General features: G+C 39.5%; 3 protein-coding genes and 1 long non-coding RNA gene across 23 annotated transcripts in view; 1 reads left to right on the top strand and 3 right to left on the bottom strand.

Annotated features, from left to right (window-relative positions):
- The window catches only part of LOC137102110 (uncharacterized), a 9,452-nt gene extending 7,224 nt beyond the window's left edge, over positions 1–2,228 (bottom strand). For 3 of the 11 annotated variants that reach the window (XR_010911181.1, XR_010911189.1, XR_010911190.1), the window contains exons 1-2: positions 1,857–2,011; positions 1,669–1,737 (exon numbers count right to left, since the gene is read on the bottom strand). The gene's annotated coding sequence lies outside the window, so the exon portion shown is untranslated. The other 8 variants (XR_010911182.1, XR_010911191.1, XR_010911185.1 and 5 more) reach the window with 7 other exon arrangements.
- LOC137102108 (C-1-tetrahydrofolate synthase, cytoplasmic-like) overlaps positions 1–19,961 on the top strand; it is a 21,069-nt gene extending 1,108 nt beyond the window's left edge. Inside the window, exons 2-15 of one of the 10 annotated variants that reach the window (XM_067481272.1) lie at positions 3,411–3,457; positions 8,709–8,839; positions 15,044–15,140; positions 15,251–15,335; positions 16,175–16,234; positions 16,591–16,644; positions 16,726–16,871; positions 16,985–17,085; positions 17,258–17,394; positions 17,587–17,698; positions 17,931–18,058; positions 18,968–19,093; positions 19,306–19,390; positions 19,692–19,859. In XM_067481272.1, coding sequence (XP_067337373.1) covers positions 15,046–15,140; positions 15,251–15,335; positions 16,175–16,234; positions 16,591–16,644; positions 16,726–16,871; positions 16,985–17,085; positions 17,258–17,394; positions 17,587–17,698; positions 17,931–18,058; positions 18,968–19,093; positions 19,306–19,359 — 1,098 coding nt within the window. In that variant the 5' untranslated portion in view covers positions 3,411–3,457; positions 8,709–8,839; positions 15,044–15,045 and the 3' untranslated portion in view covers positions 19,360–19,390; positions 19,692–19,859. Of the gene's footprint in view, positions 1–3,410; positions 3,458–8,708; positions 8,840–12,993; positions 13,416–13,739; positions 13,921–14,045; positions 14,315–15,043; positions 15,141–15,250; positions 15,336–16,174; positions 16,235–16,590; positions 16,645–16,725; positions 16,872–16,984; positions 17,086–17,257; positions 17,395–17,586; positions 17,699–17,930; positions 18,087–18,967; positions 19,094–19,305; positions 19,391–19,691 lie in introns of those variants that run through there. The other 9 variants (XM_067481274.1, XM_067481273.1, XM_067481271.1 and 6 more) reach the window with 9 other exon arrangements.
- Positions 10,569–12,689, bottom strand: LOC137102115 (uncharacterized). The gene is made up of 3 exons (XR_010911195.1): positions 12,578–12,689; positions 11,224–11,356; positions 10,569–11,012 (listed from the first exon to the last, which is right to left on the bottom strand). It is a non-coding gene; the product is annotated as an uncharacterized lncRNA (long non-coding RNA).
- On the bottom strand, positions 19,788–24,402 carry LOC137102101 (uncharacterized). The gene is made up of 2 exons (XM_067481263.1): positions 23,853–24,402; positions 19,788–22,808 (listed from the first exon to the last, which is right to left on the bottom strand). The coding sequence occupies exon 2, from the start codon at positions 22,551–22,553 to the stop codon at positions 21,324–21,326; it is 1,230 nt and encodes a 409-aa protein (XP_067337364.1). The 5' UTR covers positions 22,554–22,808; positions 23,853–24,402; the 3' UTR covers positions 19,788–21,323.

Here is a 24,402-nt window from a genome sequence, read left to right as displayed (position 1 = left end):
CTACAGCTCTCATGAACTGAAACTAAAACTGTAGCAGAGCAGGTACTTATGTCAACTTAACACTGTTCTGTCCACATCCACAAAACTCACCCACACTCTTCTGAACTCAGTAATCCAGGGGTCAGGCTACAGCATTTGTCTGCCCTCTGCTTCAACACACACAACAACCACAGCTCTAAAAGGTTTACCAATCTGACTAAAGCAACATTAACACAGAGGACTTTGAATAGGACAAGAAGACAACTGTAATCTTAAACTTCTTTTACAAGTCGGGCACAGAGACAGAGGAAAGTTTAGTTTTGGGGACGTGAACCAGAAAAGGTTTTTTACATCTTTCATGATGGTGACTCACATCAATTCTGTGTAGAAAGGGCTGGCTGACCACCATCTACTGCACATGATATACACAGTTACTTCAAATGAAATCCAGACAACTAACCCAGGCTCCTTGAGTGGCTACAGCTCGTAACACTAATCCTGAACAGAAACCCCTCCTCAAAAAATACGTTTGTACAACATCTTTCATATATGCTGTAGACAGACCCTCTGACCCTTCTACTCTTGGTTCTGCTGTCATCACATGCATCTGAACTTACTGGGACTAACTTGTGGACTCATGTCTCTGTCGAGCCGTGATAATCATGGGAAACTCCATTCGTTAAATGGCCACTGATTCACTCTCGAACTAACTTACCCACTGAATGGACGATATTAGAACGTTTTTCAGAAATCTACTGTATTCATGTACTCTCATACCATGTGGGTTACACAACATTTGTTGAAAACTGCTGCAGTTTTAGTTGTGGTGTCCGAAATCTCCATGAGATTGTGAAACAGGGCTTTTGCGAGTTCTGGTTAGTGACTCCAGTGAGTCAAGCTTCCGCTCAGCCCCACCCAAGACATCCTGACCACAGAAATGATTAAAAAAAACTATTTAAAAATGCAGTATGGCATAGTTTAGCCTTCTGCCATGTTTTCAGCCTCATTGTCTGATTTGTAAACTGAGTGATGTTTTTTTACACTTGCTTGAGTCAAACTGTGATAAAACTCGTTAGTCACAGCAAACCAGTCAGAGTTAAAGGTGCAGTGACAGGGAAATGTTAATACTACTGTCAATAAAGAAATACAAAAATTCTGATCTTAGTTTTTTCAAACACGTCCCACTGCATTTAACACCTCTTTGGTTTCTAACATACAACTTTAAAAGCTTATACTGACAACAGTACTGAAGCACCCTGGGTATTGAGCAGTGACAGCACATGTCACGTGACATGTTAAACCCCTCCTATGTCTCCTCATGTTTCCTGGCTCAGTCCTAACACATAAATGTCACATAAAAGCTAAAATACCCACTCCCCAACAAAGAGAAGAAGATATTTTTTCTCTCTCTGGAGAAGACAACAGAAACTTGCAAAACCTCTTGTCCACAGTAAGACATGTCGTGGCACGTGAGCAGTGGATCATTCAGTAGAATACATTCACTCTTGTTTCATCCAACAGGAGATTGTTTATATAGCTCCACCTACTCTGCTACAGCCACATGTCCACTATTGTCCACTTCCATCAAGTTACATTTGATCATTGTAGTACATACTATTGGCAATACTTCTGTACTTGAACTGAATGCAGTATTTCCAGTAACATCAATCCATGTTTTGCTTATTTTACCTGTGTGTTGCACTGGTCCACAGGGAGACTGGATTCTTTAGCTTTGGTTGGAGGAGGACAGTTTCTCTGCTGAGATGCAACATTTGGTTAACGTTAGTAATCAGTTTTTAGTTTGGTTTAGTTCGGTTACATCAAGTCTCACTAAGGACATAGGTTTAACATTACTCTGAAAAACTCAACAATATTACACAAATTCCATGGGCCATCAACCAGCTCAGCAGGAAGACCTCAGAGGACAAAGATCCACTTCAGGGTTTCTGCTCCTGGAAGACTCAGTTTAACTCCAAAAACAACATCAGTTGGTTTCAGCTCAAATCAACATTTCACCTCTAAAATGCACCAGAATAGTAACTATTGTACAGCGGCTTTTACTCACGGAATCAAGTCTAAATAGTCCAGTCCAGTCAGTGATCCAGTTCGGGTTTTTTCCCCCTCGTGTTCAGAAACTTTCTGAAACAAAGTGAAAGTTGATGTTGATCCTGTGTGATTTTAACGATGGCAGCAGAAGATGACTCAACACCGTACTGCTTGTCACCTTTTTAGCTGTGTCCTCGTTTTCCTCACCAACCAAAAGATGAGAGGAAAGAGGAACTGAGTAAAATGTTTCGAGAGAAATGAGACGTCATTTCCTATAAAAGTCTATTACTGATGACAAGATGTTGTTCATTTTCACTTTATGGATCAAGATCAGAATGAGTTTATCAAACTCTTCCTGCCTCTAACTGCATTGAAAAGCAATAGCTCTTTGTTTTTAAAGCTTTTGTCATCGTGGAAAAGTCTCTGTAGGCTGACAATTGTAGTTTCATATATTGAATGGTTTATTTCTTTTCACCATTAGTCTAATCCAAAGGAATTAAGGCTTGTTTAAATAAAACAAAAGTCACTTTTTCCACACTCAAAGTGTTAAGCGTTTATTCCTGCAACCACTTTTCATTAACTTTTAAATAAAAAAACTCCTACAAACCAAAGAAGCTGTGAGAATTGTGGAATACCCCAAAAGCTCAATAGTAAAGTAAAGGTTCAGATTTGGGTATTATTAAATGAAGACAAACATTTGTGAAAAGACTGTTTTTTCATTTTTCAATGTCAGTAATATTTTTATATTTAATATAAAGCAGTTCTAAATACACGCACTTCATACTTAAAGACATAAAATCACCCTGAGCTTTATATAAACTTTATAAACTCTATTAGGAATTTATTTTACATTCTTTAAAATTTCTTAGAAGCATATAAATATTTTCTCTTTTCCTTTAAAAAAGATGCATATTGTTAAATAGGTTAATATTTCCTAAGTTTATATGCTCAAATGTTTTGTCTCCTACTTCACACTGATGCCTTTCTCCTTGTCTGTGGGCTGGAACTTATTGGGGCTCCTAATTTTTTTTTTTCTTTCATAGATCGTGCTCATACATGCTCGTCTTTAAGGTTTAAAGCCAATTTCTTGTTCCGTCACAATCTGCTGTAAGTTTCTGACCTGAAAACATCACAAAGGAGAAACTGTTCATGCCTCAAATCTTTCTCTCAGTAAAAGTTACAGAATACAGGTCTTTTTTATAACCTATAGCTAACAGTTTTATTTTTAGGTGTTTATTTCATAAAAAGGCAGCCTTCTAATATATGCTGCATCTATAAACATGACACTCCTGGTGAGCTGGGTGTATCTGGTACTACTGCACTGCAGCTTCTCATTTTAGAGCACCCAGGCCCCCACTGAAATTAATCTTTGCTTACTTCTGCAGACACAAGAAGCAATGGCACCAAAGAAGAAAACATTTCCAGTCAGAAGGTAGGGCTGCCACTTTTTATTTGAATTTCAAACATTCTTTCGAATTTGGATTAAAAAAACAAAAATATTCAAACTGTAATTCTCTGTTCAAATGCAAAATTGTACTATGTGTCTAAGCACGAGGCTATTTGACGTCACTTGCCATTTCTCCAGCAGAGGACATTCTTCAAATTCACTATCAGCTTGATCCGCTGTGCCCATCTATTGAGCTCTCAGTAAACTTATCTACTAACATGATATTTGCTACGACAAAATGTGGGAAGTGATTTTTCTTTTTTTTGTAAAAAGTAACAGGTTTCTCTATCGGACAATAACGAGAACTAACAGATACTTTCTAACTGGAAAGGCACAGCATGTGATTTGTTTAGCAGAAAAAAATAAAATATTTTCAATCTTCATGTTTGTGTACCTGCTTTCATTTTTTTCCGTTTCTCTACCCCACCAGATATACCATTATTTGTCAGTCCCCCACCAGACATCATATTTTCACTATCCAACTGTTCAACAGCATATTCAGACTGGGTAGAGATTATCTGTAAAAATACACTCTTCAGTCTCCTCAAGCAAAATTCTCTCCATGATTCCACTTAACACAGGAAGCAAATTAGGTCTGCTGTTCTCTGAGTCTGCCAATGTTGCAGATTCGTTCTCCTGAGATGGAACAAATATGTTGTTCAATATGTGACTTATGGGAGCAGAGGTGTTTTTAGCAGTTTGGCTTCACAACAACATCGATTGAACTTTTTTAGCATCAAATTCACATAGTTTGTTTCTCATATTTGTTTTTTGCATAAGAAACTGTAACAATGAGTCTACCATTAGCACATTGTCTTTATATCCAACAAAATCAGTTTGTAATTTAATTATTTAAACAACTTCATGTGGATTATTGTCACTATTAGCCTCTCTCTGTTTGTCCTTGCTTATTTTAGTGACCTTCTTTCTGACCTCCTTGTGCACATGCCAATCTGACAGACTAGCTGATTTAATAGTTTTTATAGCATCTGTTTTAAACATTAGTGATTTTATATCATCATCCAGCCACAGTAAACAATTAGTTTTGATTATGTACATCATCAAAGGGGCATGTCTGTCTGGTATTGGACAAAATATATATAAAAAAACAGTTAAAGTAGTTTTAGCATCAAGTTCATCAAAGACCTGAGTCCACTGTGCCCTTTTTATATCACAAATGTAACTTTGTTCATCAAAATCTTGGTATGATCTCTGAATGATGATATTTGGTTGAACCTTTGGTACAACTAGTTTCACAGAGACACTAATCAGATTATGATCACTCCAACCTGTGACTGTTGAGTTGAGCTTAAAGCACAGCCCTGGAACATTTGTATAGATGTCATCAGTACACATTAATATCTTTTTACCAGATTTTATCGTTTCTCTGGTAGGAACCTCTATGACCTGGGTCAGACCACATCTAGAGAAGGCAGATGCAATTTTCTTCTTCAGAGAAGAACTTAAAAGCCAATCAATGTTAAAGTCCCCAGTAGAAAAATATATTTTTCTTCCTAAGACACTTTCTTTATATTTGGTGGTCTATAACAACAGCCAACTAAAACTGGTTTACCATTAGGTAAGTCAGTCTGAATCCAAATAATCTCTATACCATCAGTCCTTAACTCAGGTCGTTCAGTAACAGGAATCTGACTTTGAATATAAAGAGCTACACCTTCTCCACCGCTGCCATCTCTGTCCCTCCTGTACAGATTATAACCTTTGATATTTAGTTCAGTCTTAACACTGGAGTCTAACTTAGTTTCAAAAAGAGCAAAAACATGGATCTGGTGATGTGCTAATATGTAACAAACATCATCAATCTTATTTTTAAGACCATTTATGTTCAAATGAGTGATAGATAATTGTTTGTCCACTGAGTCATCAGCTGGATCTGAACTAGTCATAGTTGAAATATATGATCCATTAATATCTGTTCACAGACTGATGGTTGTCACAGGTTCTACTTGGTCTGTCTTTGAGGAGTTAAGTGTTGCAGTTACTGTGGGACTTCTCACTGTAATAAGACAAAGAGACAACAATAAACTGCAAAAGAAGCTGCAGATGCACCTGAAAGTTTACAGTCATTGGCCACTTTATTAGGTACACCAGTACAATATAATGCAATCCAATACAGCAGCTCTGCTGGGGATTCTACTTTTACTAAGTTATAACTACTCATTGAGGTCAAAGTGGGCTGTGGAGTCATACCAGAGTGCATTATAAAAAGAGGTAGTTCTAATATTTTGGCCACCTGATTCATTTTAAATAGGGTCTCCAAACATTAGAACCACCTCTTCTTTGTATTTTATTTGTGTGCCATACACCTAAAGCTTTTGTGGCTTTACAAGACACTGGTTACATAACCAGGCAAAAGGAAAAAAATATCAGCCATCTTAGGACAAAGTAGTACCAAATACACCCAGCTCACCAGCTATACACTATATACTTGAAACATATAGTGCTTTCCTATGCTGTTAGCTCAATTGTTATTAAAAGCTTATGTCAAAAACCTTTATGTAACAGGTAATGTAATTACACTCATGTTTTAATAAATGTACTATGGTCTTCTATAGTTCAAAGGAACTCTTGGATCATTTTCTGCGGATTAAGGAATGGGCTGTATAAGTGACTAACTCCAAACTGAGGCGAGCGTACCATCCTTAAAACAGAAACTAAGGAGATTATACAAAATGAAAAATAAACAGGGCTACTTTAAGACTTTTCAAAACTTTTTTTTTCACTTTGGCCTTACCAGTTGCTTTCTTTACTTTATCGTAAAGACTTGCATCTAAGTACTGATTACAAATATATTCTAAATTTAGAGTTTCATTAAAACATGGCAGAAACTTCCAGAATGTGTCCTCCATAATGTGATATGTACTTCATCACCTACATAAGCAGTGGCCTAATTTAGTCTGATTTTTTTATGTTTTTAAGCTAAATACCTGTACTCCCATTACATCCAGTAATCCTGAATCTATCAAATCACATCAATTGGCTTTTATTGTCATTTCTACAGATGAAAAACAGTACAGACAGACAGTGTACACAGACAACACAAGATAACACAGGACAGGACACAAAACCTAGGATAGATAGATATAAAATTCACATTAATCCAAAAACAAAATACAGCTATATTGTATGTTTGCCCGGCTAATGGCCATACTGCTCCACGTGCTCTGCTTCAATCAGGAAATGTACAACATGCTGCTGGTTATCCACTTCCATCGTTTCATTCTTTACACCTATGGTACATTCTACTGGTAATAATTTTGTACTTCAACTTTAGTTACTGTTTGACTGCACTATTTTCACCGTGTGATACTAGTCAACCTACTTTAACTTTAATTTTAGCATGTTTTTCTAACCCAATGGATGTCCTTAGACACCAAAGCACGAAAGAGGAAGACAGCAATTGTGCCTTCGCTTTTAAATCACCTTTGAGGTCACCTGTAAATCCCACCCTTTTCTGTGGAAGTAGCATTCTCCATGGTTAGTTGTCATACAGTTTGTATATTATAGACATTAAGCTGTTTGACCAGTTCTTCTGCTCCTGGTACAGGATAATAATGACTGTAAACATTAACTAGTACTAAGAGTCAGGATGAACAGGAATATAGACAAATTCTTTTGCAACATGGTTTACATGGTGAACAATGTGGATGGACCTTTGTATAGCCTAAAAAGATGTTAGCTAAACTTCTACAGGTCCAGTGGTGCAGTTCTGGTAGCTTAGAGTGGTAGAACTGAGGTATCTGTGTGCCTGTATTATCAGACCGTTGTATGGAGCCAGGAACACACAGGCACAATTTTTGCATGTACTGATGAAAGTAAAGAGCATGTAAAACAGCAAACAAATCTTCCCTCACAGGCATCTTTGTGCCAATGCATAAAGATGATTCCTATTCAAAGAAGGTGACACGAGACACTAAATCAACCGAAACAAACTAGTGGTGACAATCAACTAGAGGCTGGTGCCCTTGTGTAAAACCTAGAACAAGGTGCCATCTGTCAGCGTGGAAGCAGACTGCTGTCAGGCCACGGTTTCACCTCAAGTGAACTAACAGTTGGTCTCAGCATAGCCAGAACACAATCAGTGAATACATTCCACTAATGGAAGGTCCTGCTATTGCACCTGTTGTCCTATTTGAATAAGAATCTTAATGCAACTAGTAATTGTTATCTTATAATGTGTCACATGTTTTATGAGTCGTAAACCAGGTTACAGTGCAGTTTCTTAAAAGTACTTTAAATCTCTTCTACAGTAACTCTGGTATCTTTACTTTACTCTTCTTCCACTTCTTGTTACTGTTCTTCTTCTAATCTTATATCACAACTTAAAATCTATAAAAAAGATTAAACATACAAACATTATGAAAAATTGTTGCAGCATAAGCAATATAATATAAATGGATGAACCTACTAAGCAATATCAAACACATGCAATTTAAATCATAACAATAGAACACACATTAAAACTAACATTCAATTTTAGGATCCTTACATAGAAATAGGACAAAATGAAAGGGAATAATAAGTTATCAGGTTATATGTTTGCAGTTTAGATTTTTTAACAGACACATTTTTTTGTTTTGGCAAAATGAATATAAATATTTAGGAAGCATCATTACTAAGTAAGGTCATGATAGAGATGAATCACATTTGTCATCCCACAGCTTCAGATGACGCTTCCTACAGTGATGTTGATTACTGTATGTCCTTTGGTGTCTCCTACACATCTCCCCTTTGGTGTCATTTTTAGACACCCTCATAGCCAGATGCCAGAGGAACAATGGTGCCTGTGTTTCAGAGCTTTTGTCATAAAATGTCTGTTACAGTTGTGTAACAATTTGATTGACTTTACACATAACACAACTGGGTTAGTTTCATGCACAAAAATGTCACAGTAAGGTTACAGTGATAGAAAATCTTTTACTCATTTCAAAATAAGGGGATGCAAAGTTTTTCACTCAACTGCTAAGTTGAAAAATAAAATACATGCAGTCAAAACGTCACACACATATTTCTTTACTAATCTTATAATTATATAGTTCCAAGCTTTTAGGATCCATGTGTGAAGCATTGAGTTATAGGCTTTTTTGTAGTCAATCCAGGTGGTGCACATGTTAATGTGTCTGGTCTTTTAGTCTCAAGTGACTGCTATATCTACCAGTAGCTGGTGCTTTGCTACTCTCGTGTCACTGACAATTCCTTTCTGGGCCCTGCTCAGGTATTGAGCCATGTGCCTGCTCATCTCAGCCATTACGGTGCCTGACTAGAGCTTCCATGTTGTGCAGATGCAGGATATTGGGTGGTAATTGGATGGAACTGCTCCCTGCTCTGGGGGGCCTGCAGGATCAGGTGTGTGTTTATGTATATATATATATATGTGTGTGTATGTATACATATGTGTGTGTATGTATATATGTATGTATGTATGTGTGTGTGTGTTTGTGTGTGTGTGTGTGTGTGTGTGTATGTGTATGTATATATATATATTTCTGAGGTAAGAAAAGAGAATAAACACAAATGGACATATACACAAATATGTGTTTAACATTTCCTCATTCTCTTTGGTGCCACTCTACTAGAAATGTCCTCCTCTTTGTCTTTGTAATAACATCTCAGTTCATCTGTGAGTTTGTCTCCTAATAACCTGATCTGATCAACTTGTTTTAGCTCACACCCCTCTACTGAGAGTCTGGGACACTTTGATTTTCTCTTCCTTTTTCCAATTATCATTAGTTCCATTTTTAAAACCATGTTGTTTTTATGGCCCCAGTCACTCACAGCCTGTAACTCATCTTCTAACACACTGATTAAGCTGCAGAGACGATGATCTGAGTGATACACAATCACAACATCTTCATACATAAAAATGGATGAATGGTTTAAAACATGGGGCAAATTATTTGTAAGGATGCAGAGGAGCAGAGGACTGAGGCAGGTGCTTTGTATTAACCCATGGTTATTGTTGGTCAATGCAGAGCAGCTGCCATTAAAGTAAACTGTTTGTTTTCTACAGAACAGATAACTTCTCATCAGACAAAGAGCTGAATCTGAAAATCCACAACATTTCAGTTTCTCAAGGAGCAAATCGTGACTGATGAGACTGAAGGCAGAGCTGAGATCCAGGGACACAGCTGCTACTAGTTTATTTTCCTCAAGGTCTCTGTACCAGCGACCTGTTATTTGTTCCAGAGCAGTTCTGGCAGATGAACCTGGTTCTGGTCTGTAGGCAAACTGATCCTTATGGAAGAGTTTGTTCTTCACAAAGTACTGCTGAATCTGTTCGAGCATGATTTTCTCCATGATTCTGCTTAACAAAGTGAGGCAGCTAACAGGTCTGCTGTCCTCTGCATTTTTCTTCCACTGAGCTGGAAAATATTTTTTACTTTCCACACATTTGTTTATTATATGACATATGGAATTAACCTGGTGTTTAGCAACATCCATCTTATCTGTTCCAGGGAAACTGAGTGAGGACAACACAGTTACAACTTTTGCAGCATCAACTTTTAAAAATGTGAATGGACCTTCACGGTTAACTAAGTGAGGAGTCACGGCATCATGAGTTTTCTCTGTTCTTCTCTTGTTGCCGTTCAGACGGACTGCTCTGTTTGTTTTAGCTAAAGGTCTGATCTGGTTAGTTCTGTACTGTACTGTTCTGTCCACACTGAGAGTAAGCAGGTTGTGATCACTGCAACCTGTGACTGTTGATGTCAAATTAGAGCAAAGTTCTGGAACGTTTGTGTAGATGTGATCAATACAAGTTAATGTCTTCGTGGTCACCCTGGTAGGAAGCGTCATAATCTGGATCAGACCCTGGTCAGAGAGAACGGAATCAATTTTCTTCTTCAGAATAGAATTTGACAGCCAATCAATGTTAAAGTCCCCAAGTAGAAAAATGTCTTTGTTTTTGCAAGACACTTCCTTTATCTCTTTGCAGATTTTATCCAAATCTACTAGTTTGACAGGTGGTGGTTTATAACAACAACCCACTAAAACTGGTTTGCCAGGAGGCATGTCAATCTGAACCCAAATAATATCTATACCATTGGTCGTTATAGCATGTTGTTTTTCAGCTGGAATCTCAGCTGGAATCTGACTTTGAACATAAAGAGCTGCACCTCCTCCACCTCGACAGGTGTTTCTGTCTTTTCTGAACAAATGATAACCTTCAATATTTAGTTTATTGTCACCAACATCAGAGCCTAACTTAGTTTCAGAGAGAGCAAACACATGGATCTGATGAAGAGTTAACATCTGAGAGATGTCATCAATCTTCTTTCTAAGACCATTTATGTTCAAATAAGCGATAGATAATTTGTTGTCAAGAATGACAATAGACATAGTTAAAACAGCTCCGTCTCTGGTTGCTGAAGTGTTGCAGTGACTCTGGGACTTGTGTCTTTGACAGCACGTAGATGAGGACTCAGTTGATTACAGGAAAGTCTTTGCTGATGAAAACTGGAGAACAGCAGCAGATCTCATCTCTGTTTCTTTCACCTCTGGACAGTCTCACGTCTTCCCACTGGAGTAAGACAAAGAGACAACATACTATCACATGGTTTGATCAAACAGATGATGTAAAATAATTGTTATGACCTGAGTCATTATGTGTATTATTATTGTTATGTTGTCTTTTTCTCCTCCTCCTCTGTGTTTTGTGTGGGTGTGTCTGAGGGGGGGTAGAGCCACAGGTGGTTGGCACGGTTTGGGCCATTCCAACTCATTGTCGCCACCTGATTGGACAGGATGGAGCGTCTTCCTCCATATATACCAAGATGTCAGCAGCCCCAGCTGGTCCACCTCTGCCACTCCCAACCAACCTCTCACAGAGAGCTCTGCGAACTTTGTTTTTTGGCTTTGACATTTCTGTAAATAATTGTAAATATAACTCACTGTACATATTTAGCACCAGGTAGCTACAGTAGGAGTGAGAACTCTCTGTAGACCTCCACAATCATGAGGCACAGGTCAGGACAAGTGTTTAAAACAGCAGTGAAGAACAGCAACATTTGAGACCTGAACATTGTGTTGAGTCAAACAGACTTCTCCACGTGAACGGTTCTGAAGCTTCCACAGTCTCTGCTGATCTTAAGATCACAGTAACATAAAAACCCAACAACCAGCAATGAGCACAACCTTAAAACTGTTAATTTCTCTGTTAGTCAGTAGACGTTTGACTTGTGGTCTGACAGCATCCACCCACAGAAAATAATTCAAGTTCACGCTACCATTTGTGTTTATGTGGGGATAAACGTGTTTGTACATGTATGTTCTCAACCTTGTCATCCCTGCAGATATTTGACTTGTCAGAACAGGAGAAGCACAGGTGGATTATACACTATAACAATGAAAGGACTCAACAGGTCAAATACCTGAAGTACAAGTCAGTCATAGTTAATCTTACTATAAAAACCTGTGTTTTTACTGTTGTGATGAGTCAAAGTCTGCTCTGATAAACGTGACTGTGTGTCATCATTACATCATGTGGTGATTCATTTGTTATTAAATCTGAAATAGTATTACAGATATACACATTTTAAAGTACTTTATCTTATATAACGCTCTTCTAATTTCTGTGAAATACTAAATGTATTAAAATCCGTTTCTAACCCCACTCACTCGTTAAAGTGAAATTTCCACCTGAATCTTTAGTTTCAGCTCCTGGACTCTGATCCAGACTGTCAAACAGCTGTTAAAACATCTCAGATTTTTACTTGGCTTCTAATATTGAATATAATTACTATTATTAAAATACTAAGAAATATGTGACAAAAAACCGACAGAGGCAGAAAGTTTCCACATCAAATTAATACACATTACTCAAGGTGGGTAACATCATGTCAGTTCGCTTCACAGCTGTTTAGACTTAAAATCCAGATACTGTCTCTCTATGTGGGCTTCACTCAGAGTTCAGGCTCATATTATGTCTTTATTTTCTGTAATTGACTTGACTGAAACACGAGTGCACAAAACCAGATAACCAACCAAATTCCTGTCAATAAACTAAATAACTTTACTCTCATGTCCAACCCAGACAACTTACAGAATTTAAAAATAATATTTAAATTGAGTCAAAATGATTCTTACCTCTCTGGTCAATATTCTGAATCCAGTTAACTGTATGTTGTATGTTCTCACCTGAGGCAGGAGAACGAGACAGGATGAATGCATCCTGTCAGGGTGTGTGTGTGCTTTTATCTGAGTCACCTGTATCACCTGTAGTTTCCCCCGATCAGCCCACCTCTTTACCTTTATATCAAAAGGCAAATGATCTTGAATTTATTCATGACAAACAAAGTCGTCATCACAGATAAAAATCTATTTTTTTACATCTAGTTTGATAACAACTGTGTTTGTATCAAACATTTTAAACCAGTATCTTTATCATTCTTCATTGAATGATGTGAAAAAATCAGCAGATCATAATAAATCAAACACAAACTATAAACCATCGTGTACAGGACCAATCAATGTATAGAAATAAGTAAAATGATCACAGTAGAAAGGACCAGGGTAAAACACCAGGATCATCTCAGGTGGACTCATCTTACGGACAGGACCTGTAGATAATTGGATTCTGTCAGAGTAATGAACAGTATACAGGCCATCATTACACCTCATAGTAAATAGAGAAATTATGGGATTTAAAATGAGCACAGGTTAAATAAGGGCAGGACATGGTTTTAAAACCTGTACCGTCATATTACTATTCCTGTAACATTGTCCTGACCCTGAAAAGGACATCAGATGGTATCTTGAATCCCTGATGGGAGAGGGCACGCACCGAGAAAAAGTAATGGAGGAGTGAAGCTTCCAACATGTAATTCCGTTTTTAACCAGCAGGGGTCAGACTGACTGAGGAACAACGTGTACATTCACCTACTATTAAACCAACCATGGACACCACAGGCATCAGTCCAACACTGTAAGTACAATGAAATTCCCTTTAACGAAAAGGGAAACATGTTGAGCAGTTTTCAAACATGGGTTATAATATTTAATATTAATATCATGTATAAAGAAACTTAGAAAGGACTATTAGTAGAATAAAAGTACTAAGAAATATGCCAAATTTTGATTGAAGTCATCAGAGTTTGGTTATCAGAAGTTTTAATCATGTCAATTGGACTTATTTCTTCTTGGTTAGAAGTGCTTTAATAAAATTTATTTATGCACATAGAAAATAGTTGAAACTGATTTAATAATACAGATTTAATTCAGTGGATGGTTCTATGTGTTGTTACTTGTTTACAATGTATATACATGTAATGTATGTATATATTTATTTTCTGCCTGAATACTTTTGTCACTGCTGAGCTTCCATACAGTCAGTCAGGGAGAGAACCACAGGAATGAATGAACACACACACACACACACACACACACACACACACAGAGGCTGGTGTGTCAGGACGTCTTGCTTGTCTCAGGTGAGTTTCTGTTGTTCCTGTTGCTCTGTGTCTGTTTCCAGTTGTGTTCAATCTTTCTATTATCAAACCATCTCCACATGTGTCTGCAGCTGCACTCAGGAATCATGGGAAACGTTCTGCTGTTTGTTAACGTGGCAGCAGAGATGTTTCTGTGCAGCTGCAGTTTGACTCTGAAGTTTTTTCAGTGAGAGGATTTACAGTATTTTGGACTCGACTGCAGACACAGATAACGTGTTTTTAATCATTAACACCTTTAAACGAGTAGATACTGTGACCGGGTGAAAAGTCATTCAACTGTGGATTCAGAGTAGTAACAAAACTTAAAGTATGCATGTACAGTACGTAGAGACGAGCTGGGAAATGTGCTGATGTGGCACCTTCACACAGAACACAGGTACAAAGGAGTGTGTGCTGCAGTACATCAGTTTACTGATGAAACTGAAACTCAGTTTAGATAAAATCACTTCAGGTCAATATACTGATTTCTAGGTAAATCAGATGTTTTATGGTTTTTACAGTATTTTATGTATAAACTGTGAAAAAGTGTTTGTTCCAACCTGGACTCTTCTATTACAACATGTTGACTGATTATCATTAATGAATTTTGCAGGAACCTAAATGATTTTTTCCCCCTTCAGCTTCTAAACTTTGACAAAATGAGCAGAAACAATTTTGTTTAACCTTTATTCATTCAGGATCCCTCTGATCACATTCACACTGTTTCACACTGACAGCACAGTCTGACCTGAGGACACTGAGCAGTGGTGTTGGTGAGGGAGGAAACTTTTATCCAACTGCTCTGAGGATTGAAGCCTTCAGCTTCCAGTCTGAAGCTCACTGCTCAAACCTTTAGGACACCGGGTTTAAAAGCTGATAAACAGGACAAACAAACCTCCAAGTTATTTTTGTTACAACCTGTTTTTAGATTACAGATCACGCTTTAATCGTGTGTTTACTAACCTACACTTCTCTGTGTTTTAGTTCATTAACAGGTATCATCATCATCATCAGATGTCATCAGATTTCCCATTAGGCTCAGCTTCATTTGACCAGTTAATGAGAAAAACAAAACAAGTTCCGCTCTGATGTTAACTGATGCTCGCTCTCTCTCTCTCTCTCTCAGTCATGTTATCCTCGGTCACCCGATCCCTCACGGCATCCAGTTGCCAGGGAAGCAGGCGCTCCATAGCAACCATCATCTCAGGAAACAAGACGTCCAAGTGAGTCCAGATCCAAGTTTCTCCCGGTTTCTCCAGTCCGACTACACACAGTGGTACCAGCATTGAACAGGTTTCAGGTGAGAACTGATCCTGGGTCTGTGTGTGTGCAGGTTGGTGAGGGAGAGGCTGAAGAACGAGGTGGAGAAGATGAAGAGTCAGTTCTCAGGGTTCAGACCCAGTCTGGTGGTTCTACAGGTGAGTCTGGTTTTTAATCCGGACCATGATCCAAAAGGATCCTAATTATTTCATCAGTGCCCCATTTATGGTTCTGGATTACTCTGGTAATCATGTTCTCCAGCCTTTAGTGAGAATTAAAGTAAAGTTTGGATCCAAACTCAGAGATAAAAGAAGAAAAACAAACAGATGCAATTTGTGACAAAGGAAAAGTGGAATAATGACAGACTGCAATACGTAGTGCTTCCTGTGTTTGTGATAAACAAGTGGGACCTGGTTTACAGCAAGTCTAGATCACAGGACCAGACAAGCTCAATTTAAAGCCAGATACGAAACAGCTTGTTGTGAGTGTGAGAATATTGTGCGTTTATCAGCCTGCAGCTGCTGTTTGTTGCACCTGCTTCTTCACATGCACTCTGTGATAACGAGCCTCCAAAGACAGACCTGATCCAGTCAGACCTGAACCAGCAGTCAGTTATTTACACATACAGATACACAGATACTGATAGAGACTGATGACTGTCCATCATCTGCTTACTGGGGTTCATCATTAGCTGCTAATTACGTTTTAAGTTAATAAGTGTTAATAAGTTAACACTCACCTGTTTGTAGGACAGGTGAGCAATGAATAGACTGAGTTGGACCCTTGTCAGCTTTTTAAAGTCATGAAGTAGCAGAGCTCAGACTTAACAAGGGTCCACCTATGCTCAGAGCCTTGACGAGCTGCCTCGTTAGAGGTTCGTAGGAGGAAAGTACCAGTGTTGTCTTCTTATGGACCTGTCACCGACTGTTGAGCAGCGAAATGAGCTGTAGTAACATCAGATTCTCATTTTGTCCTCATGATACAAACTGTGTTTCAGGTGGGAAACAGAGACGACTCCAACCTGTACATCAGCACCAAACTGAAGGCTGCAGCTGAGGTCAGACTCCAACCACAGCACAGAGCTGATACATTAAAGTGGGCAACACCTACTAATGTGCTGCCATGGACATCACACACACATTACAAACACACACTTTGGACACAACTGAACCACAATAGTCACTGCAGCACAAAGTGTGGATTATCCTGCTGCTGAAAATGTTCCCCAACAAATTCACATTTAAGATTTAAGATGTGATCAGCTCCTCACAGGATCTGTGGACGGTAACTTCTGGTTGACCTCTGCCTCGGAACATTGTCCTCAGTCTGACAGGAATAATTTATTCTCACAGAATAAAAAAAGACTTTGTGATTGTAATTTGTGCAGCTTTGATTACAGTTTTTTGTCTGCAGATTGGAATCGACGCGACTCACGTGAAGCTGCCGGACACAGCGACACAGGACGAGGTCAGTTATACACTCAGCTCTGTGATCTGAATGTCCAGAAGTGATGGACAGTCCACATTTATGTTTCTCCTGTTTCCTGAGGTTCTCCAGGTCCTGCAGAGCATCGTGTCCATCAATGAGAATCCGTTGGTCCATGGTCTGATCGTCCAGCTGCCTCTGGACTCTGTGAACCCCATCAACACAGAGCTCATTACCAACACCGTGTCACCAGAGAAAGATGTGGACGGGTAAGTCCTCACAAGAAGTACAATGAGATGTCCTGGGTGCTTTGTTTTGTCCACATCAATATTTCAGAATTGTGTGTGTGTGTGTGTGTGTGTGTGTGTGTGTGTGCGCGTAGTCTGACTTGTATAAATGCAGGGAAGTTGTCTCGAGGAGACCTGAACGACTGTTTCATTCCCTGCACCCCCAACGGCTGCATGGAGCTCATCAGACAGACAGGTCTCACACACACATCACTGACACATATAATAATGTTATTCTGAAAACACCAACAGCACATTTCATTTCATCAGACTAAATCCTGAAGCACATCCAGATTCAGTCCTGACTCAGGCCTCAACAGCAGGAATAAACACACACACCTCACCTGTGACTTCCTGTTCCTGTGCAGGTGTGTCTGTGGTGGGGAAACATGCGGTTGTGATCGGTCGCAGTAAAATTGTCGGGGCTCCGATGCACGACCTGCTGCTGTGGAGTCACGCCACTGTGACCACCTGTCACTCAAAGACAGCAGACCTACCTGAACAGGTGACAACACCCAGAGAAACCCATGATAAACTGTATAATCATTACTAAAAGTAGCAGTAGTACTGACGATCAACAGCTGTTATGTCTTGGTGAGTTCAAGTTAACTCAGAAATTCAAGAAATGATGCTCAGACATCGACATGTAAAACGCCACAAGATCCGACATCAGACTGTGTTTCCCGTGTGTGTGCAGGTGGGGAGGGCTGATATCCTGGTTGTCGGGGCAGGGAGAGCACAGATGGTGAGAGGAGAGTGGGTGAAGGAGGGAGCTGTGGTCATCGACTGTGGAATCAACCACATACCAGGTGTCAGGTTTTTCACCTCATGACATTGAACCCACAACCTTAAAAAACTAAACAAAATAAAGACTCGGTGTGTGTGTGTGTGTGTGTGTGTGTGTGTGTGTGTGCGTGGAGTAGTAGTGATCAAAGTGAACAAGATGAAGAAATAATCATCTAATAATAACTCACATAAACTGAGTGTAACGAAATGTACACACACCGTTTATTCACTGCTGTGTTTCAACTTTTCTGACAGATGAGACGAAGGCAAGCGGGAAACGTGTGGTCGGTGACGTCCACTTCGCCTCAGCCAATCAGAGAGCAGCATTCGTCACACCTGTTCCAGGAGGGGTGGGGCCGATGACTGTGGCCATGCTCATGGAGGTACTGAAGATAAAAACTGTTCATCAGTGTGAGTTTGCAAAAGTCATAAATAAAAAGTTTAACAGAAAATTCAAACAAACACGTTTGAGTGAAAACCATTTGTCCTCTAAGTCCTCTGTTGTGTCTTCAGGCTTTAATCAACATTCAGGTTTAATCAGGAACTTGTTGATCACCATCATGCTGCAGAACTGTTTGTGTCTTCAGAGCTTCAGTCTCATTTTTTCCTCTGGTTAAATTCACCCAATCAAGGCACAGAATTCAGACCGAAATTTAAATAAATAGACAGCATCATCATCAGGGTTTAAACTGATGAGTGCTGAGTTTGGTCCCTGATGCGGATGGTGAACACATAGTCTTAAACAAGTGAAGAAATGAGTCCAGGTGAAGTTATTTCCTGGTTAATACTTTAGTGATTAACCTTTGATACTGTACAAGCATAAAGTGGAGATATGAAAACCAGGAAGTTTGGGTTCAGTTCTTGATCAGTGTAGTAAAAGCTCACTCAAAACAAATATTATTTTCCTTTAGTTCCAGCGGAAATCTTTTTACAATTAATCTCAGCAGTCAAAGTAACTGGTCTTTTTGTACAGGAAGGATAACAGAAGCTTTGAATATGGAAGGTACAGGGCATTTCTTAATGAAGCATTAAACTCTGCTGAGAGCTGATCGGCATCAGATCTGCCAGACCCTCTAAAGTAGTAAAAATCTTCTTGATAAATGTTTGTGTTTAGCAATATGACAAGTTATGTGTTGAATCTTATGGACCAAACAGCAGCTTCAATGATTCACACAGACTACGAAAAGTAAAGTAAAATTATTTATTTTAGAGGAAATATCCCCTTCATGATTCTGAAGACAAACACTTCACTGATATGTGTGTTTCTGGATTAAAATGCTTTTGTTGAGCAGGCAGAAGCCACAGGCCTAAACCTAAACCTAACCCAGTGGAAACTAAGGACACAAAGGAGATTCCTCCACACAAAGCTCCATAAATCCACAGAGAAATCAGACACACAGGCTGCAGAACTCAGAATCGTGAGGTTTTTGACTTTTTTTCAGTATCAAAATGTCTGAACATCAGTTGTTCCAACTTAAACCGGAGCTGCTGTCGGTGAACAAACAAAAAGAGAAACAGCAGCCTCTGTCTGTCTGTTGGCATGACAGCAGATCTAATCAGTCCAGGGTCGCGTGTCACGATGGTCGATTCCCAAATGCCTTTATGTACTTTTGGGGTTTTTTTTTTTCAGAACACGGTGCAGAGCGCTCGGCATTTCTTAAACAGGCATCAGACAAGGAGGTGAAACATTCAAACATCACAGGAAACAGTCGCAGGTAAATATCTGCAAGAGTCTGGAATTAACTTTCATGGTGAAATTGACTTTCAATTGATTGAAAGTCCTTCCACAAACATTTTTATTCCACAGTAATCATCTTTAAGTCCTAGGTTTATTGTAAATGTGTGTCAACTGTTCTGTGCATAGAGTTTGTTCGTGATAAAACTTCACATTATTTCTTCACAGCAGCTCAACAGGAAACATCTGAGAAAAACTGATGATCTGATCTTCACGTGTATGTGTGATGTTAATAATGATGAGTGTTAAAGTCTCAGGTGTCTTTGTTTGTTTACCTGCAGGTGAGGACAGGTGGGGACCATGGGGTGTGAGCTCCGGCAGAGGACATCTGACTTCTGGATTATTTCTTTTTTCTTTTCTTGTTTAATAAGTTGGACTTTTTATTACTTACATCCTCCTGTTTCGTTACAGTCACATGAAGACACATGAAGACATTTACTTTGCATCCAAGAGTCTAATGAGCCAAACATTTCTGCAAAACCACAGACTTTATTCTAAACCACTCAATAACACCTGGATCAGGATTGAGAACTGAAGCAGACTGACTTGTGTCGGATGATGGCGTGCGGACATGTTTGTTTTTGTCTTTTGCTCTGTCAGACTTAACCTGATGCTGAGATTCTGATTCTCGACTGTGTGAAAAATAAAACATCAACCCCCTTTGTTCAGTTATTGAAGAAATAATCCACATACGGTCCAGTTTTTCCTTTTCAGACACCAACAGTCTGATTTGACTGTTCCATGTCCATTAATTCTCATCAAATGGGACATGTTATTATCTTCACGTGTTGAAGAATACAGTCATCAGCAGCTCCGTTTGTTCAGCTGTCAGATGTTGTTGCCATGGAAACAGAGACGGAGCAGCTGTTTCAGGACTGATGTGATCAAACATCTTATCGGTGAAATGATTCTGAAACATAAATGAATAAGTTCTCTTTGTGTCTCTGCTGTAACATGAAGGACAAAAAGCTTCACGTCAAATATCTCAACATTTGAATGAGGCACAGGAGACGGATTGAAAAGGTCACTAAGATGATCTGTGAGAATCTGTGTGTGAAGGATCAGTTGTTAAGTCAGCGTGACACTGCGTTTGATTGACTCATGAAATAACGTTAAACTGACGCAGCCGAGGAGTTGGAACACTTACATTTTATATGTGGAAATGTGGTTTCCAGGATCGTTTTGAAATAAATCCCTGAAATACAGTTTCCTTAAGACAGTGTTTAGATTTTCTGATTAAATGATGCTGTGAATCACAGTTTGATCAAATAATACATCACAGATTTTATTTTGGTTTGAAAGGATCAGTCTGTTCTCACGTCCTCTGATCATTTAGAGATAATAATTCACCTGCAGCTCGACTCTCGTTAATTATTTAACTCTTCATGTTTTTGTGTGAAGAAGAAAACAATGAGACCAAAGATTGTTTCAGTTTGAGACGTTTTACCCTGAGCTGTGCCTGTCCACATCTAGCAGGGTATGAACTACACGTGTCTACAGGTTGTGTCTGTATTTACCTCTGTCCACATTAAAACTGGTGATTCTCCTCATACTGAGGATGTGTGGAGGAGTAACGACCACCAGCCTCAGAAAAAAGCGAAGAAGAAGCAGATTAGTATTTCTTATTCTGCTCTGCACATAATTTATATGGAAAATTTCAAAGTTATGGCTTTGTCACAGAACAAGCAGAGACCAGCATAAGCAATGTGGAGCTGCTGGTCCCTGTTAGAAAAGCTTAGGTTTGTGAGGAGGAAAGCACTGTTTCAGTCTGAACAGAATCAAACGAAAAAGAAAGGTGACGATTTATCCAGATGAGTATTAACGTGGTCTCAGACTTTTAGACTAATCTAGTTCTGAATTAGTTCTGTCTCCAAGCAAGCTGCGTTTTTGTTCTTCTCCTCTGAAACCATTGGTCAGGCATGGTCTCTGCAGCCCTGTGGTTCTCTGTAGATGCACTCTAAGCCACTCTGCTGCTCCAGGCTCACCTTCTCCACAGCAGCTTTCATTGCGGCTCGGACCAGAGAGTGAGCTGTCTGAAAAAGCTGCCGCTCACCATGCTCGACTCCAAGAAGCAGGAGCTGGTGGTGGTTCTCTGAGGAAAATCTTCCTCCCCAACTGTTCTCCTCCTTTTCCTCTTCATTCTGCAGAGCAACGTTGTCTGGAGGAACCAACTCAATCCGGATGGAGGGTCCATTAGTGAACGTCTGAAGAAGCTGCAAGGTTTGATTCATCTTCACCTCATGATGAGTTTCAGATGAAGGAGAAAGACGATCATCAATGTACATCACAATGTCAGTAGAAGAAACCTTGTCTGATTCTCCAACAGGAGCCTGGTCTGCAGGAACTGGACTGTCAGTTTGGAATGTCCCTGATCTATCTGCAGCATTCGTCACCTCCTCCTCAGTGATGTCGAATTCACATCTGAGTGTTTTTTTGGCTTCATCTGGACTGTCTCCTTCAGCTCCATCATCACACAGCTGGATGTTCACTGCAGACATGACCCCCACAGCCTCAGAACTTGGACCAGTCCTGTCAGTCTGGGGTTCACTTGGCACTCCTACCTGAGCATCAGGTGAACACTGACTCTCCTCGCTCTGCTGTTTGCCCTGTTCTTCCACCTGATCATCAGAGGAACATGAAGCTTCCTTCAGCTTCATCCTGTCCTCCATTTCTTCCACAGGGACACCTGACGATCGGCTCCTCCCTCCTCTAGTAAAGAATCTACTCAGCTTTTTCTGGAAGGTCATTGAGGATTCAACACCATGTTTTTCCAAAACATCTCTCATCTGTTCACATGTTTCAGGGGAAGTTGTAAGTCTCTTCTTAAACTTCTTGTCCTCAGAGATGCTCTGGTTGTTTTCTTCTTTGATCCTCACTGAAGCACTTTGCTCATTATCCAAACGTCCCTCCGTATTCTTTTGTTTCCTGATGCAAACGACGACCGAGGAGATTCTCATCCGCCACCTCCGTTTGTTTACCTTCTTGTTTCTGACATCTCCTGTGTCTTCGCAGCGTGCCCCGCTGATCTCCTTGATTACTTCAGCAAAGACTTCTTCCTCTATGCTGTCAGTTTCTGTCATCTCTGCAGCTTCATTCTTGGCTACAGCAGCTGAGGATTTCACAGAAGCTTTGTTCTCGTCCATCTGGACTCTTTCAGTCTCAGGTCTGTCCTCGCCTATGCTCCTGGCCCCTTTTTTACAGCAGCAGCCTTGGAGGACCTGTCAGCTTTCTTTTCATAATGACTTTCTCTGCATGCTGGACGTCCTCTCTGTCCTCTGCCTCCATGATTTGTCTCGACACCAAAGTAAAGTTTTTATGTTTCCTCAAAGCATTTTGACTCCTCTGTCCACAATTGGATGCTGATGAACCATCTGGTGCTGAGATTAAACACCTGAGACCTACAGAACCGAGACAAAGCAGCAGAATATATTGTGTTGGTTTGAACCTGAAGAGAGAAAACCTGCAGCTCTGACAACAAATGTTTGACTCTGACCTGGAGCTGGAACATGTATGAATAATAACCAGATTTCCTTTCAGCAAAGAGACAGGAAGCCTTAACATTTATTGAACGTTACTAAAAAATAAAAAAAATGCTGAATGTTGTAATCATGACTTCATAGAAATAAGTAGTTTACCTGTTTGTGTAGAAAAATGAGAATCAGCAAAGAAACTACCGCTTTTACAGAAAAAAGAAACCGTTGCAAACCTCCGCATTAAACCTCTGGAAAGCAAGAAAAATGCACGACTTTATTTAAAAAAGGCTTTATTAGTTCCATATATCACTCAGACTTTCTAATGAAAAGAAAAACCAGAGTCTGAGGCTGCGACACCTTCGTTCAGGGCTGAGTCGATAAAAAAATTCTTCAGTGAAAGTACAAATACCACACAAAATACTCTGCTGCAAGTAAAAGTCTTGCGTTATATATCTGAATTTAATGACTTTCAGGAAAATGAACTGACTTTAATAATAGTATTAAAATAAAAGTCCTTTATGTAAAAAATGTATTTGGATATTGACCTATTGTTACTGTCAGCAGTGATTTACATGAGCTATTTTAACAATACTGTACAGGACTGTAAGTAATAGATTACTTTTGGTAAGTATTAAATTCTCAATGACCTGATTGATTTCTGAATTTGTAAAAATCAGAAACCAGTGAGTCCACATTGATGTCTTCACGTATACATATACAGGAAAAGGAAAATATAACTACTTTGAAGTAGTACATAGTATCTTAGTGCAAGAGTTTGTTTCAAACATGAAGAAGAATGAAGGATCAGGCTAAATGTGTTTGATTCTATTATAAACCAACGTCACGCACTGATCAATAACCTGTTGATCACTGATCTTCATCACACACTGATCCTCCGCATCTTTTCAAAATAAAAAGTGCATCAGGTGAACCCTCAGCTGACAACTTAATAAATGAAATGTGTCTCACCTGGATGTCCTCTGGCTGCTGCTGGCTGATCAGAAGTGAATCTGTCTGAGGGGAGATGCGGAGCTCCGGCTTCACTGCTGCACCGCCCCAGTTTCTATAGCAACCATGCTGATTGGCGGCTTGTTGAACAGAAACTGCTTCTACAATATGGTGATGGTGGGAGGGCGAGGGAGGAGAGGCAGCAATGTCCTCCCCCCAGGGGGAAGGGCCAAGATTTTCTTTCCAGGAATGAGACTGTCTGCTGGCTATCTTTAGACCCACAGGGGGGAGAACGTGTCTCAGTGACAGAGAGGCAGCAGACAGCAGAGACATGAAAACAGGAGAGAGGACAGGTGCACAGAAGTCAAAATGATGTCCAGAAATGGACAAAAACAACCCATAGACATGAGATAAAGTACAAACCTTTTGTTGATGCAGACTGGGTGTTAGAAAATTTCATTGTGTAACATTGTGTAACATTGTGTGCTGGAGCAGTCACAGAGACTTTGTTTCTCTAAAGTCTGGTTCTGAAACCAGTCCACAAACCAGTCATATAATTGGTCCATTGTGC

The sequence above is a fragment of the Channa argus genome, chromosome 17, assembly GCF_033026475.1.
Source record: "Channa argus isolate prfri chromosome 17, Channa argus male v1.0, whole genome shotgun sequence".
NCBI classification, from domain to species: Eukaryota; Metazoa; Chordata; class Actinopteri; order Anabantiformes; family Channidae; genus Channa; species Channa argus.
This window is presented reverse-complemented; position numbering and strand designations above follow the sequence as displayed.